Source organism: Microtus pennsylvanicus, chromosome 2 (genome assembly GCF_037038515.1).
Source record: "Microtus pennsylvanicus isolate mMicPen1 chromosome 2, mMicPen1.hap1, whole genome shotgun sequence".
Lineage (NCBI taxonomy): Eukaryota > Metazoa > Chordata > Mammalia > Rodentia > Cricetidae > Microtus > Microtus pennsylvanicus.
In genome coordinates, this window is record NC_134580.1 from 131852718 (window position 1) to 131873808 (window position 21091).

At 46.0% G+C, this 21091-nt stretch overlaps 1 protein-coding gene across 4 annotated transcripts; it reads left to right on the top strand.

The window, feature by feature from the left end:
• Window positions 1-686: 686 nt before the first annotated feature.
• On the top strand, window positions 687-15741 carry Aar2 (AAR2 splicing factor). 4 transcript variants are annotated; one of them, XM_075962760.1, is made up of 5 exons: window positions 687-1207; window positions 1452-1515; window positions 2234-3032; window positions 5120-5349; window positions 14484-15741. In XM_075962760.1, the coding sequence occupies exons 3-5, from the start codon at window positions 2276-2278 to the stop codon at window positions 14649-14651; spliced, it is 1155 nt and encodes a 384-aa protein (XP_075818875.1). In that variant the 5' UTR covers window positions 687-1207; window positions 1452-1515; window positions 2234-2275; the 3' UTR covers window positions 14652-15741. The 4 variants fall into 4 exon arrangements, with proteins under 4 accessions (XP_075818875.1, XP_075818876.1, XP_075818878.1 ...); XM_075962761.1 differs by having other exon boundaries at window positions 1101-1207; window positions 1452-1519; window positions 2237-3032; XM_075962763.1 differs by lacking the exon at window positions 1452-1515 and having other exon boundaries at window positions 1134-1211; window positions 2237-3032.
• Window positions 15742-21091: the final 5350 nt, after the last annotated feature.

The following is a 21091-nucleotide window of genomic DNA, read 5'->3' on the forward strand; positions in this document are numbered from 1 at the left end:
TGCAGGTATAGTGCAAAAGAAATGAGGCCAGTAAAGGGGTTGGGGGACTCCTAATCTTTCCGGGAATGGCAGGGGCTTTCCAGGAATTTGGCCATGCTTTTGTGGTTCCTTTTAGTTGACGACTGTCATAGCGCCGGAGTATGGCACTCAAAAGGCAGACGGGTGACAATGAAGTTGGAGGCGATTTGTCTTTTGCTCGCTCTCTGTCAGCCATCTTAAATTTCAACCGATTTTGGTAAACTAACCTGAAGAAGCGATTGGAGGTCTTTAGAAATCCTGTCTTCAAAGATAAACAAGATCACAACAGGGTAGAAAATCAGGCAGCTAAAGTCAGCAGTACAAGATTAGGGAGGGTGGCACACTGGCTATGGTTATGTAAAGATTACAAACAGTGTCCAAGTGGTGTACCCTGTGAATTTTGGTGCTGCTTAGCTAGTCTCCATCACATAAGGCAATTCTTTGCAATACATGACATGTATCTCCTAATGACTCTGGGACCTAGCACAAGGTCAGACCCACAAATGGTCATTTACTGTACCACATTATTAGTAGTCGGTAATTAATACACAATGTATCTAAGACAACTAACTATGGACTAGGTTCTAAAGAAATGGTGAAGAAAAAGACAAACAGGTTTCCTTACTCAGTGCACATTTATAGCTTGCCTGTGTAGGTCTTAGACCTACAAGACACAGGGTGATCCTTGCCAGGCAGATTGCTGTGCTGGCTGTTGAAGCAACTGGTTCTCCCTTCAGGCAACAGCCTTGGTTTCTGAAACTGTACCTAGGGACCAGTGTGTCTAGAATCTGGAAACGTGTGGTAACAGGGCATCTTTGACGCTGTGACTGGCATACTGATGTGGCTAAAGAGGGCCGGCCATGACTGATCCTAACTGTGGCTACTGGGTGCTACCTCCCGGACCATGATTTGGTGCCCGTGTCTGCTTGAGACCAAAGGACTGTGACTGGTGAGTATGTTTCTGGAAGGGGAAATGCATAGTTTAATTAAAATTGTTATCCACAATTCAGGCGGTAAAATGAAACACTAAGAAGAAAACCAGGGCTTTATCTGGAGGAACCCGCAAGCACGGGCCAATTCTTCTGCATCCTGGGGCTCCGCCGGACCACTTTTTCCGTAACACCTCTCCCGTGCCAAAGCCACCGAACTTCCGTCCCGTTTCTGTGGAGGCCGAGCGTGAGGCTTAACGGTGAGTGTTGGCTCCTGGTACTTCTTTCGTCCTCGGGTTTCGTTGTGTGTGGCCGGGTCACCTCGCTTCTTCACTCAGAATCGCGGAGTGCATTTAATTAGGCCCCTGTCTCCGAGCCAGCCGAGTTTGTGAGTTTGTGGGCTGGTGTCTCAGGAGGCCTCTCTCTCTGAAAACCTCACCGGGGACATCGTGGTCAGGCTTCCTGGGGCCCACGACGTAACTTTTTCTCCCCTTTTAACTGTAGAGTTTGGAGACCAGAGACCTTATCCTCACTCGATCTGGTTCCGCCCACCTCTGCATTGTTTCCGGTAAGTCACCCACCGGCCTCCGGACCTTATTTAAATGTGTGTTGTATTTTGGGAATACAGGTGTGTTCCGGTTCACTCTACTTAGCTAGGTTAGTTTTAAACAAGGGGACTAGACCCTTTACTTTCCCTCACTTTCAACTAGGTTTTTGATGAGTTTGAAAAGCTCTCCACTCCTCAAAACGTTTTATTAATTTTACATGCTCACGGGAAATTAGGTAGCAGATTTGATTTGGTCATTTTTGACAGAGCTTATGGTACTCTCTGGTAGCAGGTTTTAGGTAGAATGTAGTTTAAAATGATTTTTAGTATAGTTCTAGTCTAAAATAGGTCATGCGTGTTTTTGTTTTTGTTTCTCCATCCTTACCCTCTGTTCTGAGAAAGCCTTAGATGCAGGTTCTTGTGTGTGCAGTGAACGCAGGCCTGCGGTGCCAGCAGCCAGGCTTTGACTTTGGTCCTGTGTGACCTTGGGTACATCACCTCTCTAAGTGGTTGGTGCCTCTGTAGTGGTGGAGTGAAGACCCCTTTGCTTGTTAAGTCAGAGCCCCCAAATCTCTTTGATCCTGATTTCCTTAGACAGATGCAGGATTCCCATGAGGATGAAGGGAGTTTTTTCTGTCAGGATCGAGTTCAGTATGTGACATAATGTGCGAGAAATGAAGTAGCCTTTCCATGTTCTGGTCAACTCATTCTGTTTTTTTTTTTCTCTCTGCTCTTCTAGAAGACAAGAAAGAGCCTGCTTTTGGCCACCCACCACGGCCTCATGGCTTCCATGCAGATGGATCCTGAGTTAGCCAAGCAACTCTTCTTTGAAGGAGCCACTGTGATCATTCTGAACATGCCCAAGGGGACAGAGTTTGGCATTGACTACAACTCCTGGGAGGTGGGCCCCAAGTTCCGGGGTGTGAAGATGATCCCTCCTGGCATCCACTTTCTTCACTACAGCTCTGTGGACAAGGCCAATCCCAGGGAGGTGGGCCCTCGGATGGGCTTCTTTCTTAGCCTCAAGCAGCGGGGGCTGACAGTCCTTCGCTGGAATACAGTCCAGGAAGAAGTAGACTTGTCTCCAGCTCCAGAGGCTGAAGTAGAAGCTATGAGAGCCAATCTCCCCGAGTTAGACCAGTTTCTGGGCCCCTACCCGTATGCGACACTCAAGAAATGGATCTCACTCACCAACTTCATCAGTGAGGCCACCATGGAGAAGCTGCAGCCAGAGAGCCGGCAGATCTGTGCCTTCTCGGACGTGCTGCCTGTGCTCTCCATGAAGCACACCAAGGACAGGGTGGAGCAGAATCTTCCCCGCTGCGGTACTGAGTGCAGAAGCTACCAGGAGGGCTTAGCCCGGCTACCTGAGATGAAACCCAGGGCTGGGACAGAGATCCGCTTCTCAGAGCTGCCCACTCAGATGTTCCCGGCAGGTGCCACACCAGCAGAGATCACCAGGCACAGCATGGACTTGAGCTATGCCCTCGAGACTGTGCTCAGCAAGCAGTTTCCTTGCAACCCCCAGGATGTACTTGGTAAGAAGGAATTAGGCTTTTTAGGGGAGGATGCTAGTGGGGGTGTTTTAGAATAGAGGGCTCATATTGGATTATCTAGTTCAGAGTTCTTAAAGGAAGCTAGGAGGTAGACTCCCTAGTCATCATCATACATATATATATCTCCACCCTTAGCCTAAAGATTTTAAAGAGATCTAACGGGCTCCAGCAGTTTGGCTGTCTGGTATTCATCTAATTATTTGAGCATCTTAATTGAACCTGTGCGCATAATCCTATGTTTGTTAATCAGTGGCATAGCTTCGCTCTGTAGAGAGAAAAAAAATTGGTGGATAGTGGTCACATTGACACCACATTGCCCAAGGCTCCTGATTGCTAGGCCAATTCTGTCTATTTTCCTATAAGCCCCTATCTGACGCCTCACTTTGCTTGAGCTCTTAAAATGTTGGTTCCTTCCCTGACTTAGACCAGGGCTTTTATTTTTATTTTAATTGTTACAGTTTGATTGCTGCTTGCTCTCTCGATTTAATATATTTATCACAGAGCAGAAACAAAAATAAAATTTACTCCAAGTCTTAAATCTAGAAATAAGCATTTTCACAGTTCAGTACATTTTTTTCTTTTCTCTCTTCACTGTTTATTTCTATACATTTCACTTGTCTTATATTTCAGTCTTTGAAACTTCAGTTATATTCTAAGAGTACGTGTGGTCTTTCTAGAGACAAGATTGTAGAGTAGTGTTTTGTGATGTGTTGAGTATTTCCATGGCTTCTGGATTGTCAGGTCTTCGTTGGAGACAGGTATCAATTGGAGATCCAAATAGGAACTGGCATTTTGAGTGTTGCTTTGTGTCCCGTATTATTCTAAGTGTTTACTAGACACTGTAGTAAGTAATTTACTCTTCATTATAACTATCAAGTAAGGAAATTAGGCATAAATAGATTACAAACTTGCCTTAGGTCACACTTCTTCTAAGTAGTAGAGCTGGGATTTGAATCTAGGCAGTTTGGCTCCGAAGCCCATGCTCTTAGCCACTAGGCTGCTCAGAGATGAAATCAGAGCCCCGTGATTGAATAAACAAAATAAGCTGACAGGTAAGCTAGCCCTGGAATAAGAATTTAGGAATTTCCTGCCGTGGGAGATTCTAGAAGTGTTTCTACCCAGCATCAAATCTATTACAGCTTTCCATCATTCAAAACAGTAGTTATACAGTCTTGGGCATGCCCTTGACCTCATCTTAAAATGAGGGAAATACTGCCTTCCCTGATGACCTAGAGGAGCTGGGCTGAGAATTGAGGGTGGTGTGTAATGCGGCTTTTCACCAGCCCGAGAGTGGATCATGCCACCTGGGAAGCTTGGAATGCCAGCCACTAAGGGGACCTTTTCAGTGACATGGAAATGTTAAAAATTGGTTGTAAAATACTCTGCACTAATCTTGTTTTCACAAATTTTGGAGTTCATTTCTCTCCTTAACCAAAATCTCTGAGTTGACCAACTGGGCAGCTTTACTTACTATTTTGTAAGTTTTAGAATTTATTATATTATTTTTACTTATGCCTGTGTGTGTTTGTCTGTGTGTGTGTGTCTGTGGTGGTGTGTTTGTGTGTGTGGTGGGTTTGTGTATGAGTACACAGAGACCAGACAAGGATTTCAAATCCCCTGTAGCTGGAATCAGGTAGATGTAAGATGGCTGTAGCGGGTACTAGGAACTGAACTTGGGTCTTCTGGAAGAGCAGCAAATACTCTTAACTCCTGAGCCACCTCTCTAGCTCTGGGCAGGTTTGCTTTTAATGAAATCTACTAATAATCCTGATGGTAGGTGTAGGGTCCACCTCCTGAAATGTGAGGCATGTAGTAGTACTACCGCTTTTCTTAGGACCTGCTTTTGTGTAAAGACCTAACCACAGTTTGGTGTCCCATGGTTTGAATTTTTAGCAGTTGAACAAGTATTTTCTGAGAGCTTGTTGGGTGCAGAATCCCACCGTCAGTTCTGTTGGAGTGACAAGGATACAAGGCTCCGTGTTGTGAATGATGGCGTTGTAAGTCATGTAGGGAAGTGCCAGCTGGTTGCCTTGCTGTGGGGATCTCACTGTTCTCTCTGTACCTCCTAGGTGAGCTGCAGTTTGCCTTTGTGTGCTTTCTGCTGGGCAACGTATATGAGGCGTTCGAGCACTGGAAGCGGCTCCTGAACCTCCTGTGTCGGTCAGAAGCCGCCATGGTGAAGCACCACACCCTGTACGTCAGCCTCATCTCCATCCTGTACCACCAGCTTGGTGAGATCCCTGCCGACTTCTTTGTGGACATTGTCTCCCAGGACAACTTCCTCACCAGTACCTTACAGGTGAGCAAACTGTGGGTGACACACGTGCGGGTCACAGGAAGGCACCCATGTGAGAGCACCTCATGAGCATCACCTTCTTTCTTGCTGTTTTTCCATGACTCTAATATTTCTTGAGTTTACTTCTTAACCTTGAGGTGTTTCCTGGTTCTCTATCTTCTACTGTGTTGTAAGCACCTCTGTGCCACAGATGCTCTCTCTGGCCTCATCCTGGCTACTTAGAATTTGAATCCTTTCCACCGCTTTGGACTGCCTAGCTGTATTACCAGTTTTTTTTTTATTACTGTAAGAAAATAACTGATACGTCCTACTTTGAAATAAAGGGATTTATTTATTAATTTATTTTTTATTTCTTAAATTTAGTTGTGTGCCATGGGATGCTGTGGAGGTCGGAGCTTAGCTTGTGGGAGTTGTGTGGGCTCTGAGGATTGAACTCGGGTCATCATGCCTATGCAGCAAGGGCTCTTATTCAACGAGCCATCTTGCAGCCCCAGCAGAGGCTTATTTAGCTCATGATTTTGTAGGCTCAGAGCTCAAAACCTGGTGGCCCTACTGGTGACAACTTCTTTGAAGAACTCACTGTTGCCATATTAATCCTTCCCAAGAACATTGTCATGGTGAGCTAAGAGCCTCTCACCAGGCCCTGCCTCTTGGCATCACCAAACACATGGTGCTTCCAAGGCACGAACCATGGGGGGATAAATAAACGCAGCTAAGCGAGAGCACCAGCTCGAACAGCTTCCAGGGCTCGCTGAAGCTCTGAGCTGCTGCAGCCTAGTGAGGCAGTTTTGGAGCTCGTTATTCCCAAAGAAACATCTGCAGCTCCTTAGATCTCATTTAAGCATTAAAGTAACTTTGATTTCCTGTTCAAACAAAATGTGCCAGTTTCTGCAGAGATTCTCTGACAGAAAAAGTGAAATTTGCTTTTAACTTGGCAATTAAATTTTCATTATGAGTGGTAATTAGGGAAGGAGCTTCAAACAACTTGGAATCTTCATCCTGTGCTATTTCCTCCCTTGGCAAACAGATTAGTTTCCTTTCTGTACTTGGGACAGCCTCCATCACTCACATTTTGTAACTTTCTAAAGTATAGCAGAAAAGCAGCTAGTTGTCCGTTTCCATAGCTTCTGTACCACCAGTGTCTTTCTTCTCTCTGTGTGATGCCCCATGAGGCCTGTTCTGTGCAAGATGTTCCTCACTTATCTCTCATTCCCACCCACAGAAGAAACTAGTATTTGTTAATGTCTGTTGGGTAGCAAACACCATATTTACTATGTTGTATGATGTCTAAGTTACTTTTCCTGTTGCTATGACACCCTGACAGAAGTGACTTTATGGAATCCCATTCCATAAAGGGGTAGTGGCAGCAGCAGGAGTTTGAGGCAGCCGGTCACATCACATGCAGAGAGTGGTCAACTCCTGTGTTGAACCCACTTGCTTCTCTTTACATATTCTAGAATCCAGCCTAGGAACAAGTGGGTGGATCTGTATACAGTAGTTAATCTAGTCAACCAAGTCTGTATACAGGCATGCCCAGAGACCCTTCTCTTAGGTGATTCTTGATCTCTCTTATCAGATTGGCAGTTGAGATGAACCATCACATGTCGGCTCCCTGGAACCCTGTTGGACAGACCAGATTATTTTCATTTTTCAAATGAAAAAAAATTAGAAAGGTTAAATTATTGATTTACACTAGAAAGTAGAAGTCAGGATTTGTATAGGAAGCTTGGAATTGGTTTGGCACTTGTGCTCTTGTCCCAAGGTACTAAATACAGCGTAGATCTCCCCCACCCCAACCCCACCAAAAAAAATCCTGTGGATGTTGTTCTCAAAGGCAGAGAATGCTTTTCCAAAATTGCCATGCTATTGCAGTCTCTGTAATTAGGCAGCAGGCAGTTGCTTGGAAATGCTGGCATTTGGAGGGCTTGTGCAGACTGTGGTGATGTGTCTGTCAAATGATGGCCCGAGCCTGGCATGTTCTACTTGAGAAGAATTAAAGTGCCCTTTTCTGTTCTTTATAGAATCTCTATCCCCCTCTATGGGGACCCTCCTCCACAAAGTCACTGAGCTGCCAGGCAGCTGCTAACTGGCCTGCATTGGTGGTGGCAGCCATGGGGAACGATGCAGTCTAGGGAATGATATATTGCCCTTACGGTGTGAGTGGATGCTGTCACACAAGAACAGGAAAGCTGTGGTGTTGCTGGCTTGTGTTGTAACAGTGATCTCAAAATACCAAGGACCCAGCTGGACTGCTGGATGCTCGTGTGGGTTGTGCAGTGCTGATGGTTTGAAATTTTCTCTGGACAAGACATTTGATATCATTTGGTTTGTTTTGGGGTTTGTTTTTAGACAAGCTCTCTAGCTGCAACTGGCTTCAAACTCCCATTATAGCCAAGTATGACCTTGAATTTCAGATTCTCTGTTATCCACCTCCCAACTCCTGGAATTACAGGTATGTGTCAAACATCCCCAATTTATGTGGCACTGGAGATAAAACCCAAGGCCTCACACTCTGCTTCCTGAGCTATACCAGTTGGTGCCATTATTTGGAAATGTTCAGGACATATGCCTTTAAAATAGTACTAAATGTTTTTGAGCACCTTTTCACATATCATTCCACTTCTGTTGTTGAAGAATACAAATAAGACTTAGCTGGGGCTCCTGTCCTCAAGGGTTCATTTATTAGGATTCACTGACTGAGCCCCTGCTGCATATGAGATTTGTTCTAGAAGTGAGAATGTCACTGAACAAGAGTATCAGAGTCCCTGTCAGCAGGAAATAAACCCATGAGTGAACTGAAGAATTACAAATAGTAGTGTTACAGAAGCCATACCTGCCCTTGTTCTTTGTCCTAGCTGGGGCTTTTTGGTCTCCAGTAGACTACATCAGAGTTTATTAACCTTCCTGTTTATTTTGTTAAACCATCTGCTTCCCACCCTGCTGCCTCTGTTGCTCCAAAATGCAGCTCTGATCCTGTTTCTCTGTGGCTCTCCCTTTTGCCTAGGAAATTTAAATGTGCCAGCCTTGACCCCAAGGCTCAGTGTTCCTTGGCTCTTAGCCTGTTCTCTCCTGTCAGGATAGTGTCGGTGGTCTGTACACAGCAAGCTCCCAGACAGGCCATGCTGTTTCATCCTCCCCCCACACACACACCCTTTGAGACGGGATCTTGCTTTGTTTCTGAGGCTAACTTTGAACTCCTGGGCACAAGTGATTCTAGCAGCCTAAACAACTAGAACTACCCACATGAACACTGTCTTCACTTCCTGTGTTTTAGTTGTAAAAAGCACATCATTTGAGTTTGATTTCCTCTCAGCACATTTAAAAATGTTCAGAGCAGTATTAACCGTAAGCATGTTTTTCAGAATGTTCTCTGGAGCCTCATATAACAGAAACTTTGCATCCATATTTCAAGCCTTCTGGACTGAAGCTGATTCTCCTGTCTGTCATGTCCTCCCTACACTCCCTCTCTGTGAGGCCCTCCCTTGTCTCTGCCTCATCCTAGTAGTCCTAGCCTGCTCTGGACTTGCCACTAGCATCCTGCAAGGCTTATGCTTCTGAAGTGAATACAGCAGGTCCTCACGGAGTCAGAAACCTGCATTTCCCCCCCTCATTGATTATTGTCAATACCTAGCATTTGACCTGTGCTACTGCCTGTTTTTTTTTTTTTACATGTAAAGCATTTATAATTCCTTTGGCAATGTAAGTATATGTATAAACAAAGTCTGGCAAAGGGCATCTAAGAGGGAATGGTGGATTCTGACAGGGGTTAATATTTGAGGGGCTTGAGGGGTTCTAGAATAGCTTTATGTGAGGGACATTGATATTTCTAAAGGCACAGTGTGAACCAGGATGTTATAAAACCTTTTTTTTAATGTCTTGGCAGTGAGAGTCCGATTCCTCACGCAGAGGCACTCACTTGGGGTTTTTGTGACTGGATGAATCAGACCTTAAAAGCTTCTTCAAGCTGGACGGTGGTGGCACACGCCTTTAATCCCAGCACTCGGGAGGCAGAGGCAGGCGGATCTCTGTGAGTTCGGTCTACAAGAGCTAGTTCTAGGACAGGCCCCAAAACCACAGAGACACCCTGTCTCAAAAAACCAAAAAAAGAAAGCTTCCTCAGCTTGCTCCCTGCTCTCTCTGCCACTAGTTGAGTGGAGTTGGCTTCCCTGCTTAGAATCATAAATGTCTGCTGTACATGGAGAGAAACTGGTGTGTATGTGTGTGCACTTGAAAGACATTAAAGGCAGCCATATTAGCGTGCATTAAATCAGTCATTTATGACTTCAGCCATTGATTTTTTTTTCCTCCAAATTTCCCAAGTGAGACACTTGAATAAATGCCACTGGCTTTTACAAATCCCTTGTATTTAGCTTGAATAAAAATGATTTGTTTTACAAAAAGTTTTTTTTCCCTTTATTTAAAGTAACTTAACTTACCATAATTTGTTTAAAGTTAGTGAAAAGATAATCTGGAATTAATAGTGTGTGGGAAAGAGTTATGCACAAAATAAGAATTCTAACTGCCGATTGCATAGTATTTAGGCATATATCACATAACCTGTCGTGTTTAGAGATCTTGTTGTGTTTTATAGCTGTAGATGCATTCCAAGCAAGCATTGTGCCTTATTACTATTCTGGGTGTCATCTTTAACATATATATGGGGTTTTTTTGTCTTTTTTTTTTTTTTTTTTTGGTTTTTCGAGACAGGGTTTCTCTGTGGTTTTGGAGCCTGTCCTGGAACTAGCTCTTGTAGACCAGGCTGGTCTCAAACTCACAGAGATCCGCCTGCCTCTGCCTCCCAAGTGCTGGGATTAAAGGCATGTGCCACCACTGCCCGGCTTTTTGTCTTATTTTTGAGATGGGTGGCGCCTTATGTATCTCATTCTCACCTCAAACTTTGTTTGTAGACGCACATGATCTTTAACTTCTGATCCTCCTGCTTCTCCCGCCTAAGTGCTAGGTTTAGTAGCATGTGCCACCATGTGCAGGTTATGTGGTCCTGGGGATGGAGCCTAGGACTTTGTACTTGTGAAGGGTGTACTCTCCCAACTGAGCTGTAGCCCTAGTCTTAATAATGTCTATAATGTTTTATCATTAACTTTTTTGTTTTTTGAGACAGGGTTTCTCTGTAGCTTTTTGAAGCCTGTCCTAAAACTCGCTCTGTAGACCAGGCTGACCTCGAACTCACAGAGATCCACCTGTCTCTACCTCCCAAGGGCTGGGATTAAAGGTGTGTGCCGCAACCGCCTGGCTATCATAAACTTCTTAAAAAATATATGTATATGGATGTTTTGCCTGCATGTATATTTCTGCAACACTTGCATAGTGCCCATGGAGGCCCGAAAAGGATGTCAGATTCTCTGGAGTTGCGGACTGTTGTGAGCTGCCATGTAGATTCTGGGGACTAAACCCAGATCCTCTCTGGAAGAGCAGCCAGTGGTTTTAACCAATGAGCCATCTTTCCAGCTTCATATCATAAACATTTCTAATAGATAAATTTTTCTACTTTCTCCTGCCATTGACTGTGGCTTTTGTATGCTTATAGCTCTCAAAACAATGCAAGAAGTTGAGTATACAATTCTGTTGTGTAGATGTTGTAGGCCTTGTGGTTTTGTCCAGCCTCATAGAACAAGGGATAATCCGGTTGAGGTTTAAATTTGAAGCCCACTGTAGGGCTATGTATATAGCTCCTATATCTAATTATAACTCCAGATGAAACAGCCCAAATATTCTGAACTGACGTTGAAAGGTATGAGTCCAGGCTGGCAAGATAGCTCAGCAGGTAAAGGTTGCTTGCCACTGAGACTATTCTATTGTCTTAGGTTTGATCTCAGGATCCCACATAGTAGAAGGAGAAAACTGACTTCTGCAAATTGTCTTCTGATCTCTACATGAATGGTGTGTGTACATGTAAACTAAATAAATGTAATTTTTAGAAAAAAATTTAAAGACAGGAGGCCAGGAATGCTGGTAAATGCCTTTAATCCCAGCTCTCGGGAGGCCAAGGTAGGGGATCTCTGTGAGTTCCAGGACCGCCAGGGTTTAAAGAAGACGGATTCCTAGCTCTCACTCTTGCTCATCACTGCAGTGGTGTGGTCCTGCCCTTACAGCCGCTTCAGTTACAATGAGAACCAAGCCTTCTGCCGGTTTGATTTGTTGAGTCAGTCCCTTGAGGCTTGTGTTGTTTAAGGAAGTTCCTTTGTTGGCCTCTCCAGAAACTTTAGGATAAGACAGGCTCAGCTGTCCCCTGTGGTGGTTGACTTTCTCAGTGTGACTGGACTGTATGTGCTGCAGTCACTGACCTTTGCTCTTTATGACTGGAGGGGGGGTGGGGTAGTTTGTTTTAATTTTATAATAGACTTAATGATTAAAGTGTTGGTACTTTTTTTGTATTTGAATAAAAACATGTAGTGGCTGTTTTTTATTTTTATTGAGCTCTACATTTTTTTCTGCTTTATTTTTATTTTATTTGGGTTTTGGGGGGTGTTGTTGTTTTGAGACAGAGTCTCACTGTGTAGCCTAGACTGGTCTGGAACTCACTCTATAGACCAGGCTGGCCTTGAACTACAGATCCATCTGCCTCTGCCTTCCTAATGCTGGGATTAAATTCATATGCCATCACCTCACCTGGCCCATGGTTTTTAAAGTCTTTTTTTAAAAATCCAAGATTAATCAGCTAAAATTAAGGTAATTAATTTTTCTATGGTGTTAGAAATCTTTACTTGATTTTGCCTCAGGAAATAAAGTAACTAGATGATTACTAAATTTTTAAAAAGAAAACATAAAATTTATCCTGGTTCTTTTATCTTTAGAATAAATGCAGCCCCGGCCCCGGCGTGAAGGAGGTCACTGAAAACTGAACCCAAGGTCTCACCTAAGCTAGGCAAGCGCTGTGTCACTGAACTGTCCTAGTCCTGACGCAAAACTTTAAAAACATCTTTTCTGAATTGTTTTAGAACTATCAAGCAGAGTGTGGTAACACTTACCTATATTCCTAGCACTTGGGAGCAAGGCTGAGGCAGAATTGAGACTGGGTAACCTAATAAATTCAAGGCCTTTCTAAACTAAGTCTCAAGAAACTGTGTCTCAAGAAAAACCAAATTAATTATTCAGTTTGTAAAGCAATAAAGAAAATTAAGAAAAATAAATAAAAGGTGGTCAGGCCAGGGGTGAGGAAAGGGAAGATGAGGGTTAAAAGTCTAAGGGTGACACCAGAGAGTTTCTAAGGGTGGCCAACCCGTTCTGAAGCCTAAATATGGTGATGCCCCAGCAAATCCATAGAGTCTTCCTGGCTGAGAACTAAATCCCAAAAGAAAACCCTCTACCTATGTGTGATCATCCATGGTTCCAGATGTTCACCCCAGTGGGTCAGACAGTGCAGTGGGAACATTTAATTGTGTGTAAAGTGTACTTCAGTAAAGTTGGTCTTTAAAATGAAAGTCATTGTGTTCTGTGGCCCAGGTTCTAGAGACCTGGGGACAGTTGGGGAAGCACCCCACAGGACGGGACCAAACGTTCAGATTCAAGGATATTATTTACCCTGTCAGGACAGATGAAGGTTATAGTGGAGAAGTTAGAAGATTGACCATGCTTGTCGGAGCATGGTGAGCACAGTGTAGTGAGTGACCCCGCATCTTCATCTGTACAGCGGGATTAGCAGTTTCCTGCCCTCCAACCTGCTAGGCTCACAAGGTAAAAGGACAAAACTCTTTTCAGATTAGAAGCTTAGAGAGAGAGAGAGAGAGAGAGAGAGAGAGAGAGAGAGAGAGAGAGAGAGAGAGAGAGAGAGAGAGAGCGCAGGCTTTGCTTGTGCCCACTTCCAGTTGATTTTACTCTCAGGAATGTTGAGAAGGTAGGTGAGGAAGGTGGATGATGACTCTAAGTGCAGCTTGTTCCAGCCTCTCACTTCCAGCTATTGCCAAGTTCTGTGTTGTAATTACTGATTGGTGAGCATCCTGTGGGCCCTAACTCCGTGCCAGGCTCTGGATGGTATGCTGTGTTGAATACACTAGTAATTAGGATTCATTCCCCATTCTTTAAGCATGGACTGCTGTGATGTAAGACAATATAGAAATGCCATGAGGGAAGCCAGCCTAATGCTAAAGGAACAGAGTTCAGGGGAGCTCGTTTTAGCCTGGACCTTGCAAGAGTCACAAGCCAGCAGCATTCTGGGGCCTGGTGTGCAGCTCATCTCTGGCCTTTTTTACAGCACCGACACATATTATTTGGTGCCAGGAACTGTGCAAAAGATCCAAAATTAAATTTTCTTTGAGCTTGTGGTTGTCTTCATTCTCCTGTACATTAAATAAGTTCTGTTAGAATACCAGAAGTGCAGAATGCTAAAACATGGGTGAGCCTCAAAGACAGCCACAGAACAGATACTATATACTTCTTCTTCCGTGAAGTTCCTAGCCTAGTCAGATTCCTAGAGACAGGAAGTAGAAAGAGGAAAACAGAAAGAGTGTTGCTAAAAGCCATGGGAAGGGAATGTTAGGGAACTGGTGTTCATGGATAGTTTCCGCTGGAGAATATAAGAAGTTGGTGATGGTTGCACTATGGGAATGCACTTAGTACCACTGGCTAATCACTTAAAAGAGTTTAGACGGTAGCTGTATCTATTTTACCACAATTTCAACAATGGTAATGCTTTTTTAAATGAACATTAAAGACAGCTTTTAAGAGGAATAGAAGCCTCAAACTGGTATTCTGTGGCCCACTTAGAAGATGAGAGCAGCAATTCAGCCTTGTTGGCTGAGGGCCTGGGACTTTATGGGATTCAAGGGCTTATGTGTCTCCCCAAACTTATTTACACCACCTGGTATAACTGTCTTTTCTTCTGTGCTATTGCCCAGGTGCCTTGAAGATCTTAACACCTACCTCCCTGCCCGGGTGGGGCAGCAGTGATAACTCTGATGGCCTTACTTTCACAGGGCATCTGTGCCCAACATGGTAATTTTCCATTCCAGTCCCGTTCCAGTGTCTTCCTTCTTTGTTTTTGGGGGGTGCATAGCAGGTGTCTTGGGACTGTGCCAGCAGCAGCTGATCTACTACCTCAGAGAGCTGAACACTAGGAGGAAATTTCCACAGCTTTCTTGGCCCCCTGTTCTCAGGAGTAACTTACCCTCTGTTCTCTGCAGGTTTTCTTTTCTTCTGCCTGCAGCATTGCTGTAGATGCCACTCTGAGGAAGAAGGCAGAAAAGTTCCAAGCCCACCTGACTAAGAAGTTCCGGTGGGACTTTGCTTCAGAGCCAGAGGACTGTGCCCCAGTGGTGGTGGAGCTCCCTGAGGGCATCGAGACTGGCTAGCTGCAGATCTTCAACCAGGGAGACCCCTTCCCACATGGCTCCTCCCTGGTGTCTCTGCTCCTCCAGCCTAGTGGTTCGGTCAGGTCCTGCAGAGATGGAGCCAGGACTCCTCTTCACCAGTGAATACATTCCTTTGCTGCCAAAGCGAAGCACTGTGGTTCCCTTCAGCCTGGCCCTGGCGCTTAATTTCATAAAAAGGCCCTTGGAGAAGGTTCAGGTGAGACCTGCCCCAGCAACAGTCTAATTCCTTCTAGCAATGAGAAAATGAGCCCTAAGTCTAAAAGACTAGCTGCTTATTCAGCTGGTTAACAGGGGAAAGAAGAAACCTGGTCCATCCCCGTGGCCGAGGTGTTAGTGAATTTTTAAGTTAAATTTAGGTTTGAAGTTGAATGTGGTTTGTACAGGATTTTTGCCTGCTCCATGTGGAATGGAAGGAGATCCACCAGAAGATGGGCCGCTGAGCTCTCTGGAGCCAGCCTGGACAAGGGCAACAGGAAGATGATGCACTGAGTCTAACAAATGGTCAACTTCAGCTTCCTCCTGCCTAGAAGCCCTAGATCTCCCAGAATTGGCGCCTGGTCTTGGGGCTCCATTCTGAGACCTCTCACTCTCAAGTGGGAGATAGAAGCTTTCCACAGTCCCATTTTTCACTAAGGCCACCATGACTTTTTCTGGTAATGTGGAAATTCAACAGCAAAAAGAAAGGTTCTGTCCCAAGTTTGCCCCTTAGACCCTATTATCGGTGGGACCTTACTTCAGAGCCATGGAGATAGCTAGGTATTAACTTTCCCGGGCCTGTCGTGGGGCTGTCCTCAGTGCTGTCACATTTCTGGTGTTAGAGAGTCTTGGGGGCACACCCCTAGTGCTGTGTGGGCAGAGTTCTGCCTCAAGAAGAGCTCCCAGGCCCTCCATCCTGACCTCAGGCCATTTGCTGTGCCCTGGGATCCCAGTGACATCCTCTTCTGAGGCTCAAGCTCCCAGCAGGTCTATATGAGAGTCCTGCTGCTTAAGACTTTCGGTTCCTCTTGTTTCCTTGGAGATATTTTTCCAAGAGCAGAATGTACATTAAAGTCTTTGATTTGGGACTAATCCCCCTGTGTGAGTCTCTAATAACCAATCTGCCCAGTTTCCAAAGCAGCCAGCTACTGTCCATAGACAACACATGTACCTGCAGAGCTTGCCCAGGAGACCCGGCAGCCCGCGGTTTCTGGAGAAGGCAGGCAGACAGCTTTGCCTCTGTTTCCAGTGAGACAGACACACCCTGGAGCTCTGCATTAACCTCAAGTTTCACCTTGTGGGAAAGTGCTGTTCCCTGTCCTCAAATCCCACTCATCAGAACTACCTGGGAAGCATGTTCAGAGCACAGATCCCAAGAAGTGAAGTTCTGGTGCATGCTCAGCATGAATGAACCTGTGCCCAGGGCTGGGTAAATGTCTCTCTTGGTGGATAAGTGCTTGCTGTACACGCGTGAGGACCTTCATGTAAAACGCCAGGGGCAGCAGTGCACAGCAGTGATCCCAGTGCTGCAGAGGCAGGAGGAGCCTGGGGCTTTCTGAGCAGCCAGTCTAAGCAAATGGTAAACTCCAGGTTCAATGAGCGGGACTGTCTCGAAACCAAGTGGAGGGGCTGGAGAAATGGCACAGTGGTTAAGAGCACTGACTGCTCTTCCAGAGGACCCGGGTTCAATTCCCAGCACCCACATGGCAGCTCGCAACTGTCTGAAGATCCAGTTGCAGGGATCTGACATCTTCACACCAATGCACATAAAAAAAATAGAGTTAAACCATAAAAAATATTTAAAAAAAAAAACCAAGTGGAAAGTGATGGAAGACGACATCCAGTACCAGCCTCTGACCTACACACACTTGCGCACACACTACACATTCACAACCTCTGACCTACACACACTTGCGCACACACACCACACATTCACAAACACGGAAATGACACGTGTGGGGAAGGAGGCCCAACAACAAGCATTCTACATGGGCACAATACATAGCAGGCAAATCCACGGGGTGAAAGACGAGGAGCGGCGTGTACTCTGAAACAGCAGTTTTGGTGTGATGCTTGAGAAAGTTCAAATCCCCATCTTACTCCACGGGCAGTAGGGGCTTCAGTTCTCAGGGACACTCAGTTTCAAGTGATATTTTTAAACAGTAACACATACTTGATGCCTAGGGCACCTCTGGGGGAAAAATTGTCTCACATTGCCATTGTGAAGGTAGCACCTTGGAGTTGGATCGTTGCCCGAGTGTCCCTGTGTCTGTGTACAAGAGCAGCTGTTTAAGAAATACTGTTCTGTGCTCTCACTCCATCCTCGCGGCAGCGTGCAGCGCATCTGCAGTCGTCAGTTATCCCTGTTTGACTTGTGTGAAAACGAGCTCGAGAACATCACCTCTCCAAGGCCACACAGCAGTTAGTATTGGGGACAAGAGTCGAGCCCATGCTCGCTGGCACCCACAGCCCTCCATGGCTCTGATTTACCCGTGCTGCCCTTCTCTGTAGAATAGCCTTCCCTTCCACCCCTGACCTCAGGTCTAGGCCTTGGCTTTGCTAACTAGCTGCTGTGTGACCTTGGAGAAACTGGTTTGGGGGCCTAGGTCTCCTATAGAAGAGAGTTAACTTGAGTTTGGGGGTTCTGATACAAATTTTGCAGGGTCCTCCAAGTATTAAACGTTGGCCCTGTGTTATTTTACAAATTACTGAAGGGAAATTGCATTCATACAAGACAGCATGTCTGAGGCATGAAAAAAAACAGGTCTCTTGTTTGAAGCAGAAATGATTGGGTCTTTGCATGTCCTAATTGGCAATTCTCTGTGTTTGTCTCTGACTGTCTGTCATTCTTTCTCTTTCTTTGCACGTGTGTGTTTACATTTGTCTGGAGGTCAGAGGACCTTGAGGAGTCAGCTTTTTCTTAACCACCACGTTGGTCTAAGGGATCAAACTCATCCATCCTGTTTGAATAAAGAATCTGAAAACAAGTTAATTATTATTTAATGCTTGCGGTCTTTAGGGAAGAGAAGCTGATGGAGTAGAGTCACCATGGTTGGTCTCAGAGCTCTTTTCCAGTTTCAACACATCCAGAAGTGAAGCTGTTGGCAAGACCTGGCCTGGTTTTCAGGTCTCAGACATAGGCCTCCCAGGGTCTGGCTCTTATTTGCAAGGCTGGGTTATCCTATTAACAGAATCAGCAGCAGCAGTAACTTGCCAACCCCTCCTGCGAGCCTCATGACAAGCCCTTTCTCTGCTCCTCTCGATCTGATGTCTCACCACTTGCGCAAGGGAAGAGTCCCCTGCCATTGATGATTCTTACCATCAGTAATTACATCCCCGACGTCATCCTTGTGAATATTAATATTCCCAGGGCACTGTGACATGCTGGTCTCTAGCTAATCAGACATTGGCTTGCCTGAGGTACATCCCCTGCTGAATGACTGGAAACAGCTGAAGTCCAAACCAACACTAAATCAATCACACAAGCAGATTCAGAACAAAACATGATGGCAGTGCTCACCTGAGCTGCCAGGGAATCCTGGAGTCCTTCTAGTCCTTAATAGTCTCCATTTCCTGTTGACCACAGCCATCTCAGATCTCGTGTCTCCCTCCCCTGGGCAGGATTAGTCCATTGGACCTTGCTTGCTAGAAAGTAGCCAAGGTCTGGGTCCTGTGCTTTTCCCCAGACAAAGCCCTGGCTCCTGCTATGGACTGTGATATGGCATAAGAGCTAGAATCAAGCATGTCACTGGGGGCAGTTTGTTTACTGTCCTAGCCCTGCCTTTAGCCCCGTCCTTGCTGGCCAGGCCCTACTCCATCCTGGAACATTCTGGGTAGTTTGTGCAGTATTCTCTGACCCCAGGCTCCTGGGAGGTCAGACTCTATTAATAGGCAGCAGCTGCCCAATCCCTAGGACCTGTCCGAATCCTTGGGTCCCCTTTTCTTGGATCGTTGGCTTTTTCCTTCCCATCTGTCACTTCCACCAATGTTTACTGGATGCTGACAGAATTACATCTTGAAAGTTAAATCTGAAAGAATTGCAGGACCAAAGAGCAGGCGGGGGTGAGGACAATGTGGAAGAGGTGTGCCTACTGAGCATAGTGGGGCCCTGTGGAAGAGGCCAGAGAAACAGCCCACTCCTTATCCCGCCAACCCTTCACTGGTGTGTGCTACATCCCAGAGCATCCCCCCCAGTCTGGAGAGCAGAGAGGTAACAGTGTATATTAACAGTGAGACGTCTTTGGGCTGAGGGAGCAGGAGAAGAGAATTAAGGGTCCTAGCAGGGTGAGCAGAGATGCTATTTGAATGGGGTAATTTTGGAGCAAAGATTAGGAAGGAATAAGTGAGGTGGGAATGGTAGAAGGAATCAGGTTGCAGGGACTAGACTGCCCCTGGTTTAAAGGGCTGTTTGCTGTAGTTGAGGCATTTAGGTAGAAGAAAGACGTGATCTGACTTGTGTTTTGACAGCATTGCAAGCCCCTGTGTTGGACACACTGTGGTGGGAAAGGAATCAGGGAAATCTATGAGGAGATAGTGCCACCAGCCAGGTGAGAGGTGATCCTGGTGGCCCAATCAGTGCTGTTAGCACTCCGCCTGCTCTGTGTCTTGATTCAGTTACAGGAAGACTGGGCACCTTCAGAAGGCCAGTCACCCCCACTTCTCTGACGTCACAAGCTACAGCTTGTCTCTCTGCCCTCCCCGTCTCTCCATGGGCTCTGACAGCCCTTCTGATTCTCACTGATCCACGTGGGAAAGTGTCACAGCGAGGAAGTGTTGTGATGTCTATCCCAGGTCTGGGGGACAGGATGGTTCTGTTGAGAAGCACTAGGTAAGTCGGACCCCTGGAGGCTGTGGTCACACCTGTGTGGATATTCCTGAGGGGCGCTGAGGAAGGTCTCTTCAGGACGAACAGTTAAGAGTGGGTGCATGCTTCCTGGTCAGGAGCCACTCAGGTATTTCTAGCGACAGAGCTAGCGTGTGTTGGGACCCTGCTCACTGGACACTACACTGGGTCCTTTACCTGCTGTCCTCAGTCGAGAGACAGGGACAATGTCATCCTTTTGAGAGTCAAGCTTAAGTAACAAGGACATGTCCTCTCAGTCACCAGCCCTGATCACATGATCTGCGAGGTATCCACGGAGGTTCTGAGTCCACCAGCCTGATGATGTCTGTGTTGTCACTTGGAAAGGTGGTAGGCAGACCCATGGCTTCTTGCTCATGTTTCACACCAGACTCTATCCATATCTAGCCTGGTGGGCACACAGACTGTTGGAGGAGGCCGCTTGTTGGTTCCTGGCTGCTCAGTCCAGAAATAATCACACAGAAACTATATTATTTACATCACTGCTTGGCCCATTAGCTCTAACTTCTTATTGGCTAGCTCTTACATATTAATTTAACCCATCTCTATTAATCTGTGTATCGCCACATGGCAGTGGCTTACTGGGTAAAGTTCCATCTGGCTCCAGCGGGGCTACATGACTTCTCTCTGACTCCACCTCCTTTCTCCCAGCATTCAGTTTAGTTTTCCCCACCTAGCTCTGTTCCCCTATAGCTCTGCTATAGGCCCAAAGCAGTTCCTTTATTAACCAATGATATTCACAGCATAAGAGGGGAATCCCACATCACCAGACCAGACCCAAGAGGAGGGAACAGCATCAGACCCAGAGGAAGCACTGACTGCCCTGCTGCTGTGGACTTTGGGCTGCCAGGGGCTGCCTAGGCTAGAATGTCCTGGCACAGAAGCCTCTCCCTCAGACATTGTCCCAGAGTTGCTGGAGAGTTTCACAGAAGGCTTTTTCTTCGGAGAAAGATACTGCCTGATGAAGGAAGGATAAATTAGTTCTCTATTGCTGGGAGAAGACACTGTGAGCAAGGTGAAGGACGGGCTTACTTGGACTTGTGGTTCTAGATGGATGAGTCCATCACCATCACTCTGTAAGCAGGGAGGAGAGGGTGAACTGAGAATGACAGGTGGCTCTTGAAACCGCAAAACCCACCCCCAGTGACACACTTCCTCCTGCCACACCTCCTAAGCCTTCCCAAACAGTGCCACCGACTAGAGACCAGATATTCAAATGCTGGAGACCGTCAGGGACATCTCAGTCAAACCACCCCAAGGGGCTTCTGAGGGCTGAGCCAAAGGCCAGAGACCAGCCTCCACTGCCCCTCAACAAGGCAAGCACTGTATTCCAAGTGGAGCCGCCTGAGCTGGGAACAGGCTGTCGTGGTGACAGGCAGGAAGGGATTCTCTATCTGAAGAATGCTGTATGTTCTTCATCTTCTTGGAAAGGGACTATTTGTACATTTTTCTGCTGGTGCCTTTGCGTGGTTTTGAAAATACTCACCTTATAAATGCCCTTTTATTTATGTATTTATTTTTGAGACAGGGTCTCACTAAGTAGCCCTGTCTGGTCTAGAACTCATATGTAGACCAGGCTGGC

Coding starts and splice junctions, on each gene's coding strand:
- Aar2 (XM_075962760.1), top strand. CDS start 2,276: ATGGCTTCCATGCAGATGGATCCTGAGTTAGCCAAGCAACTCTTCTTT. Junction 3,033..5,119: donor CAACCCCCAGGATGTACTTG/GTAAGAAGGAAT, acceptor TGTACCTCCTAG/GTGAGCTGCAGTTTGCCTTT. Junction 5,350..14,483: donor TCCTCACCAGTACCTTACAG/GTGAGCAAACTG, acceptor TGTTCTCTGCAG/GTTTTCTTTTCTTCTGCCTG.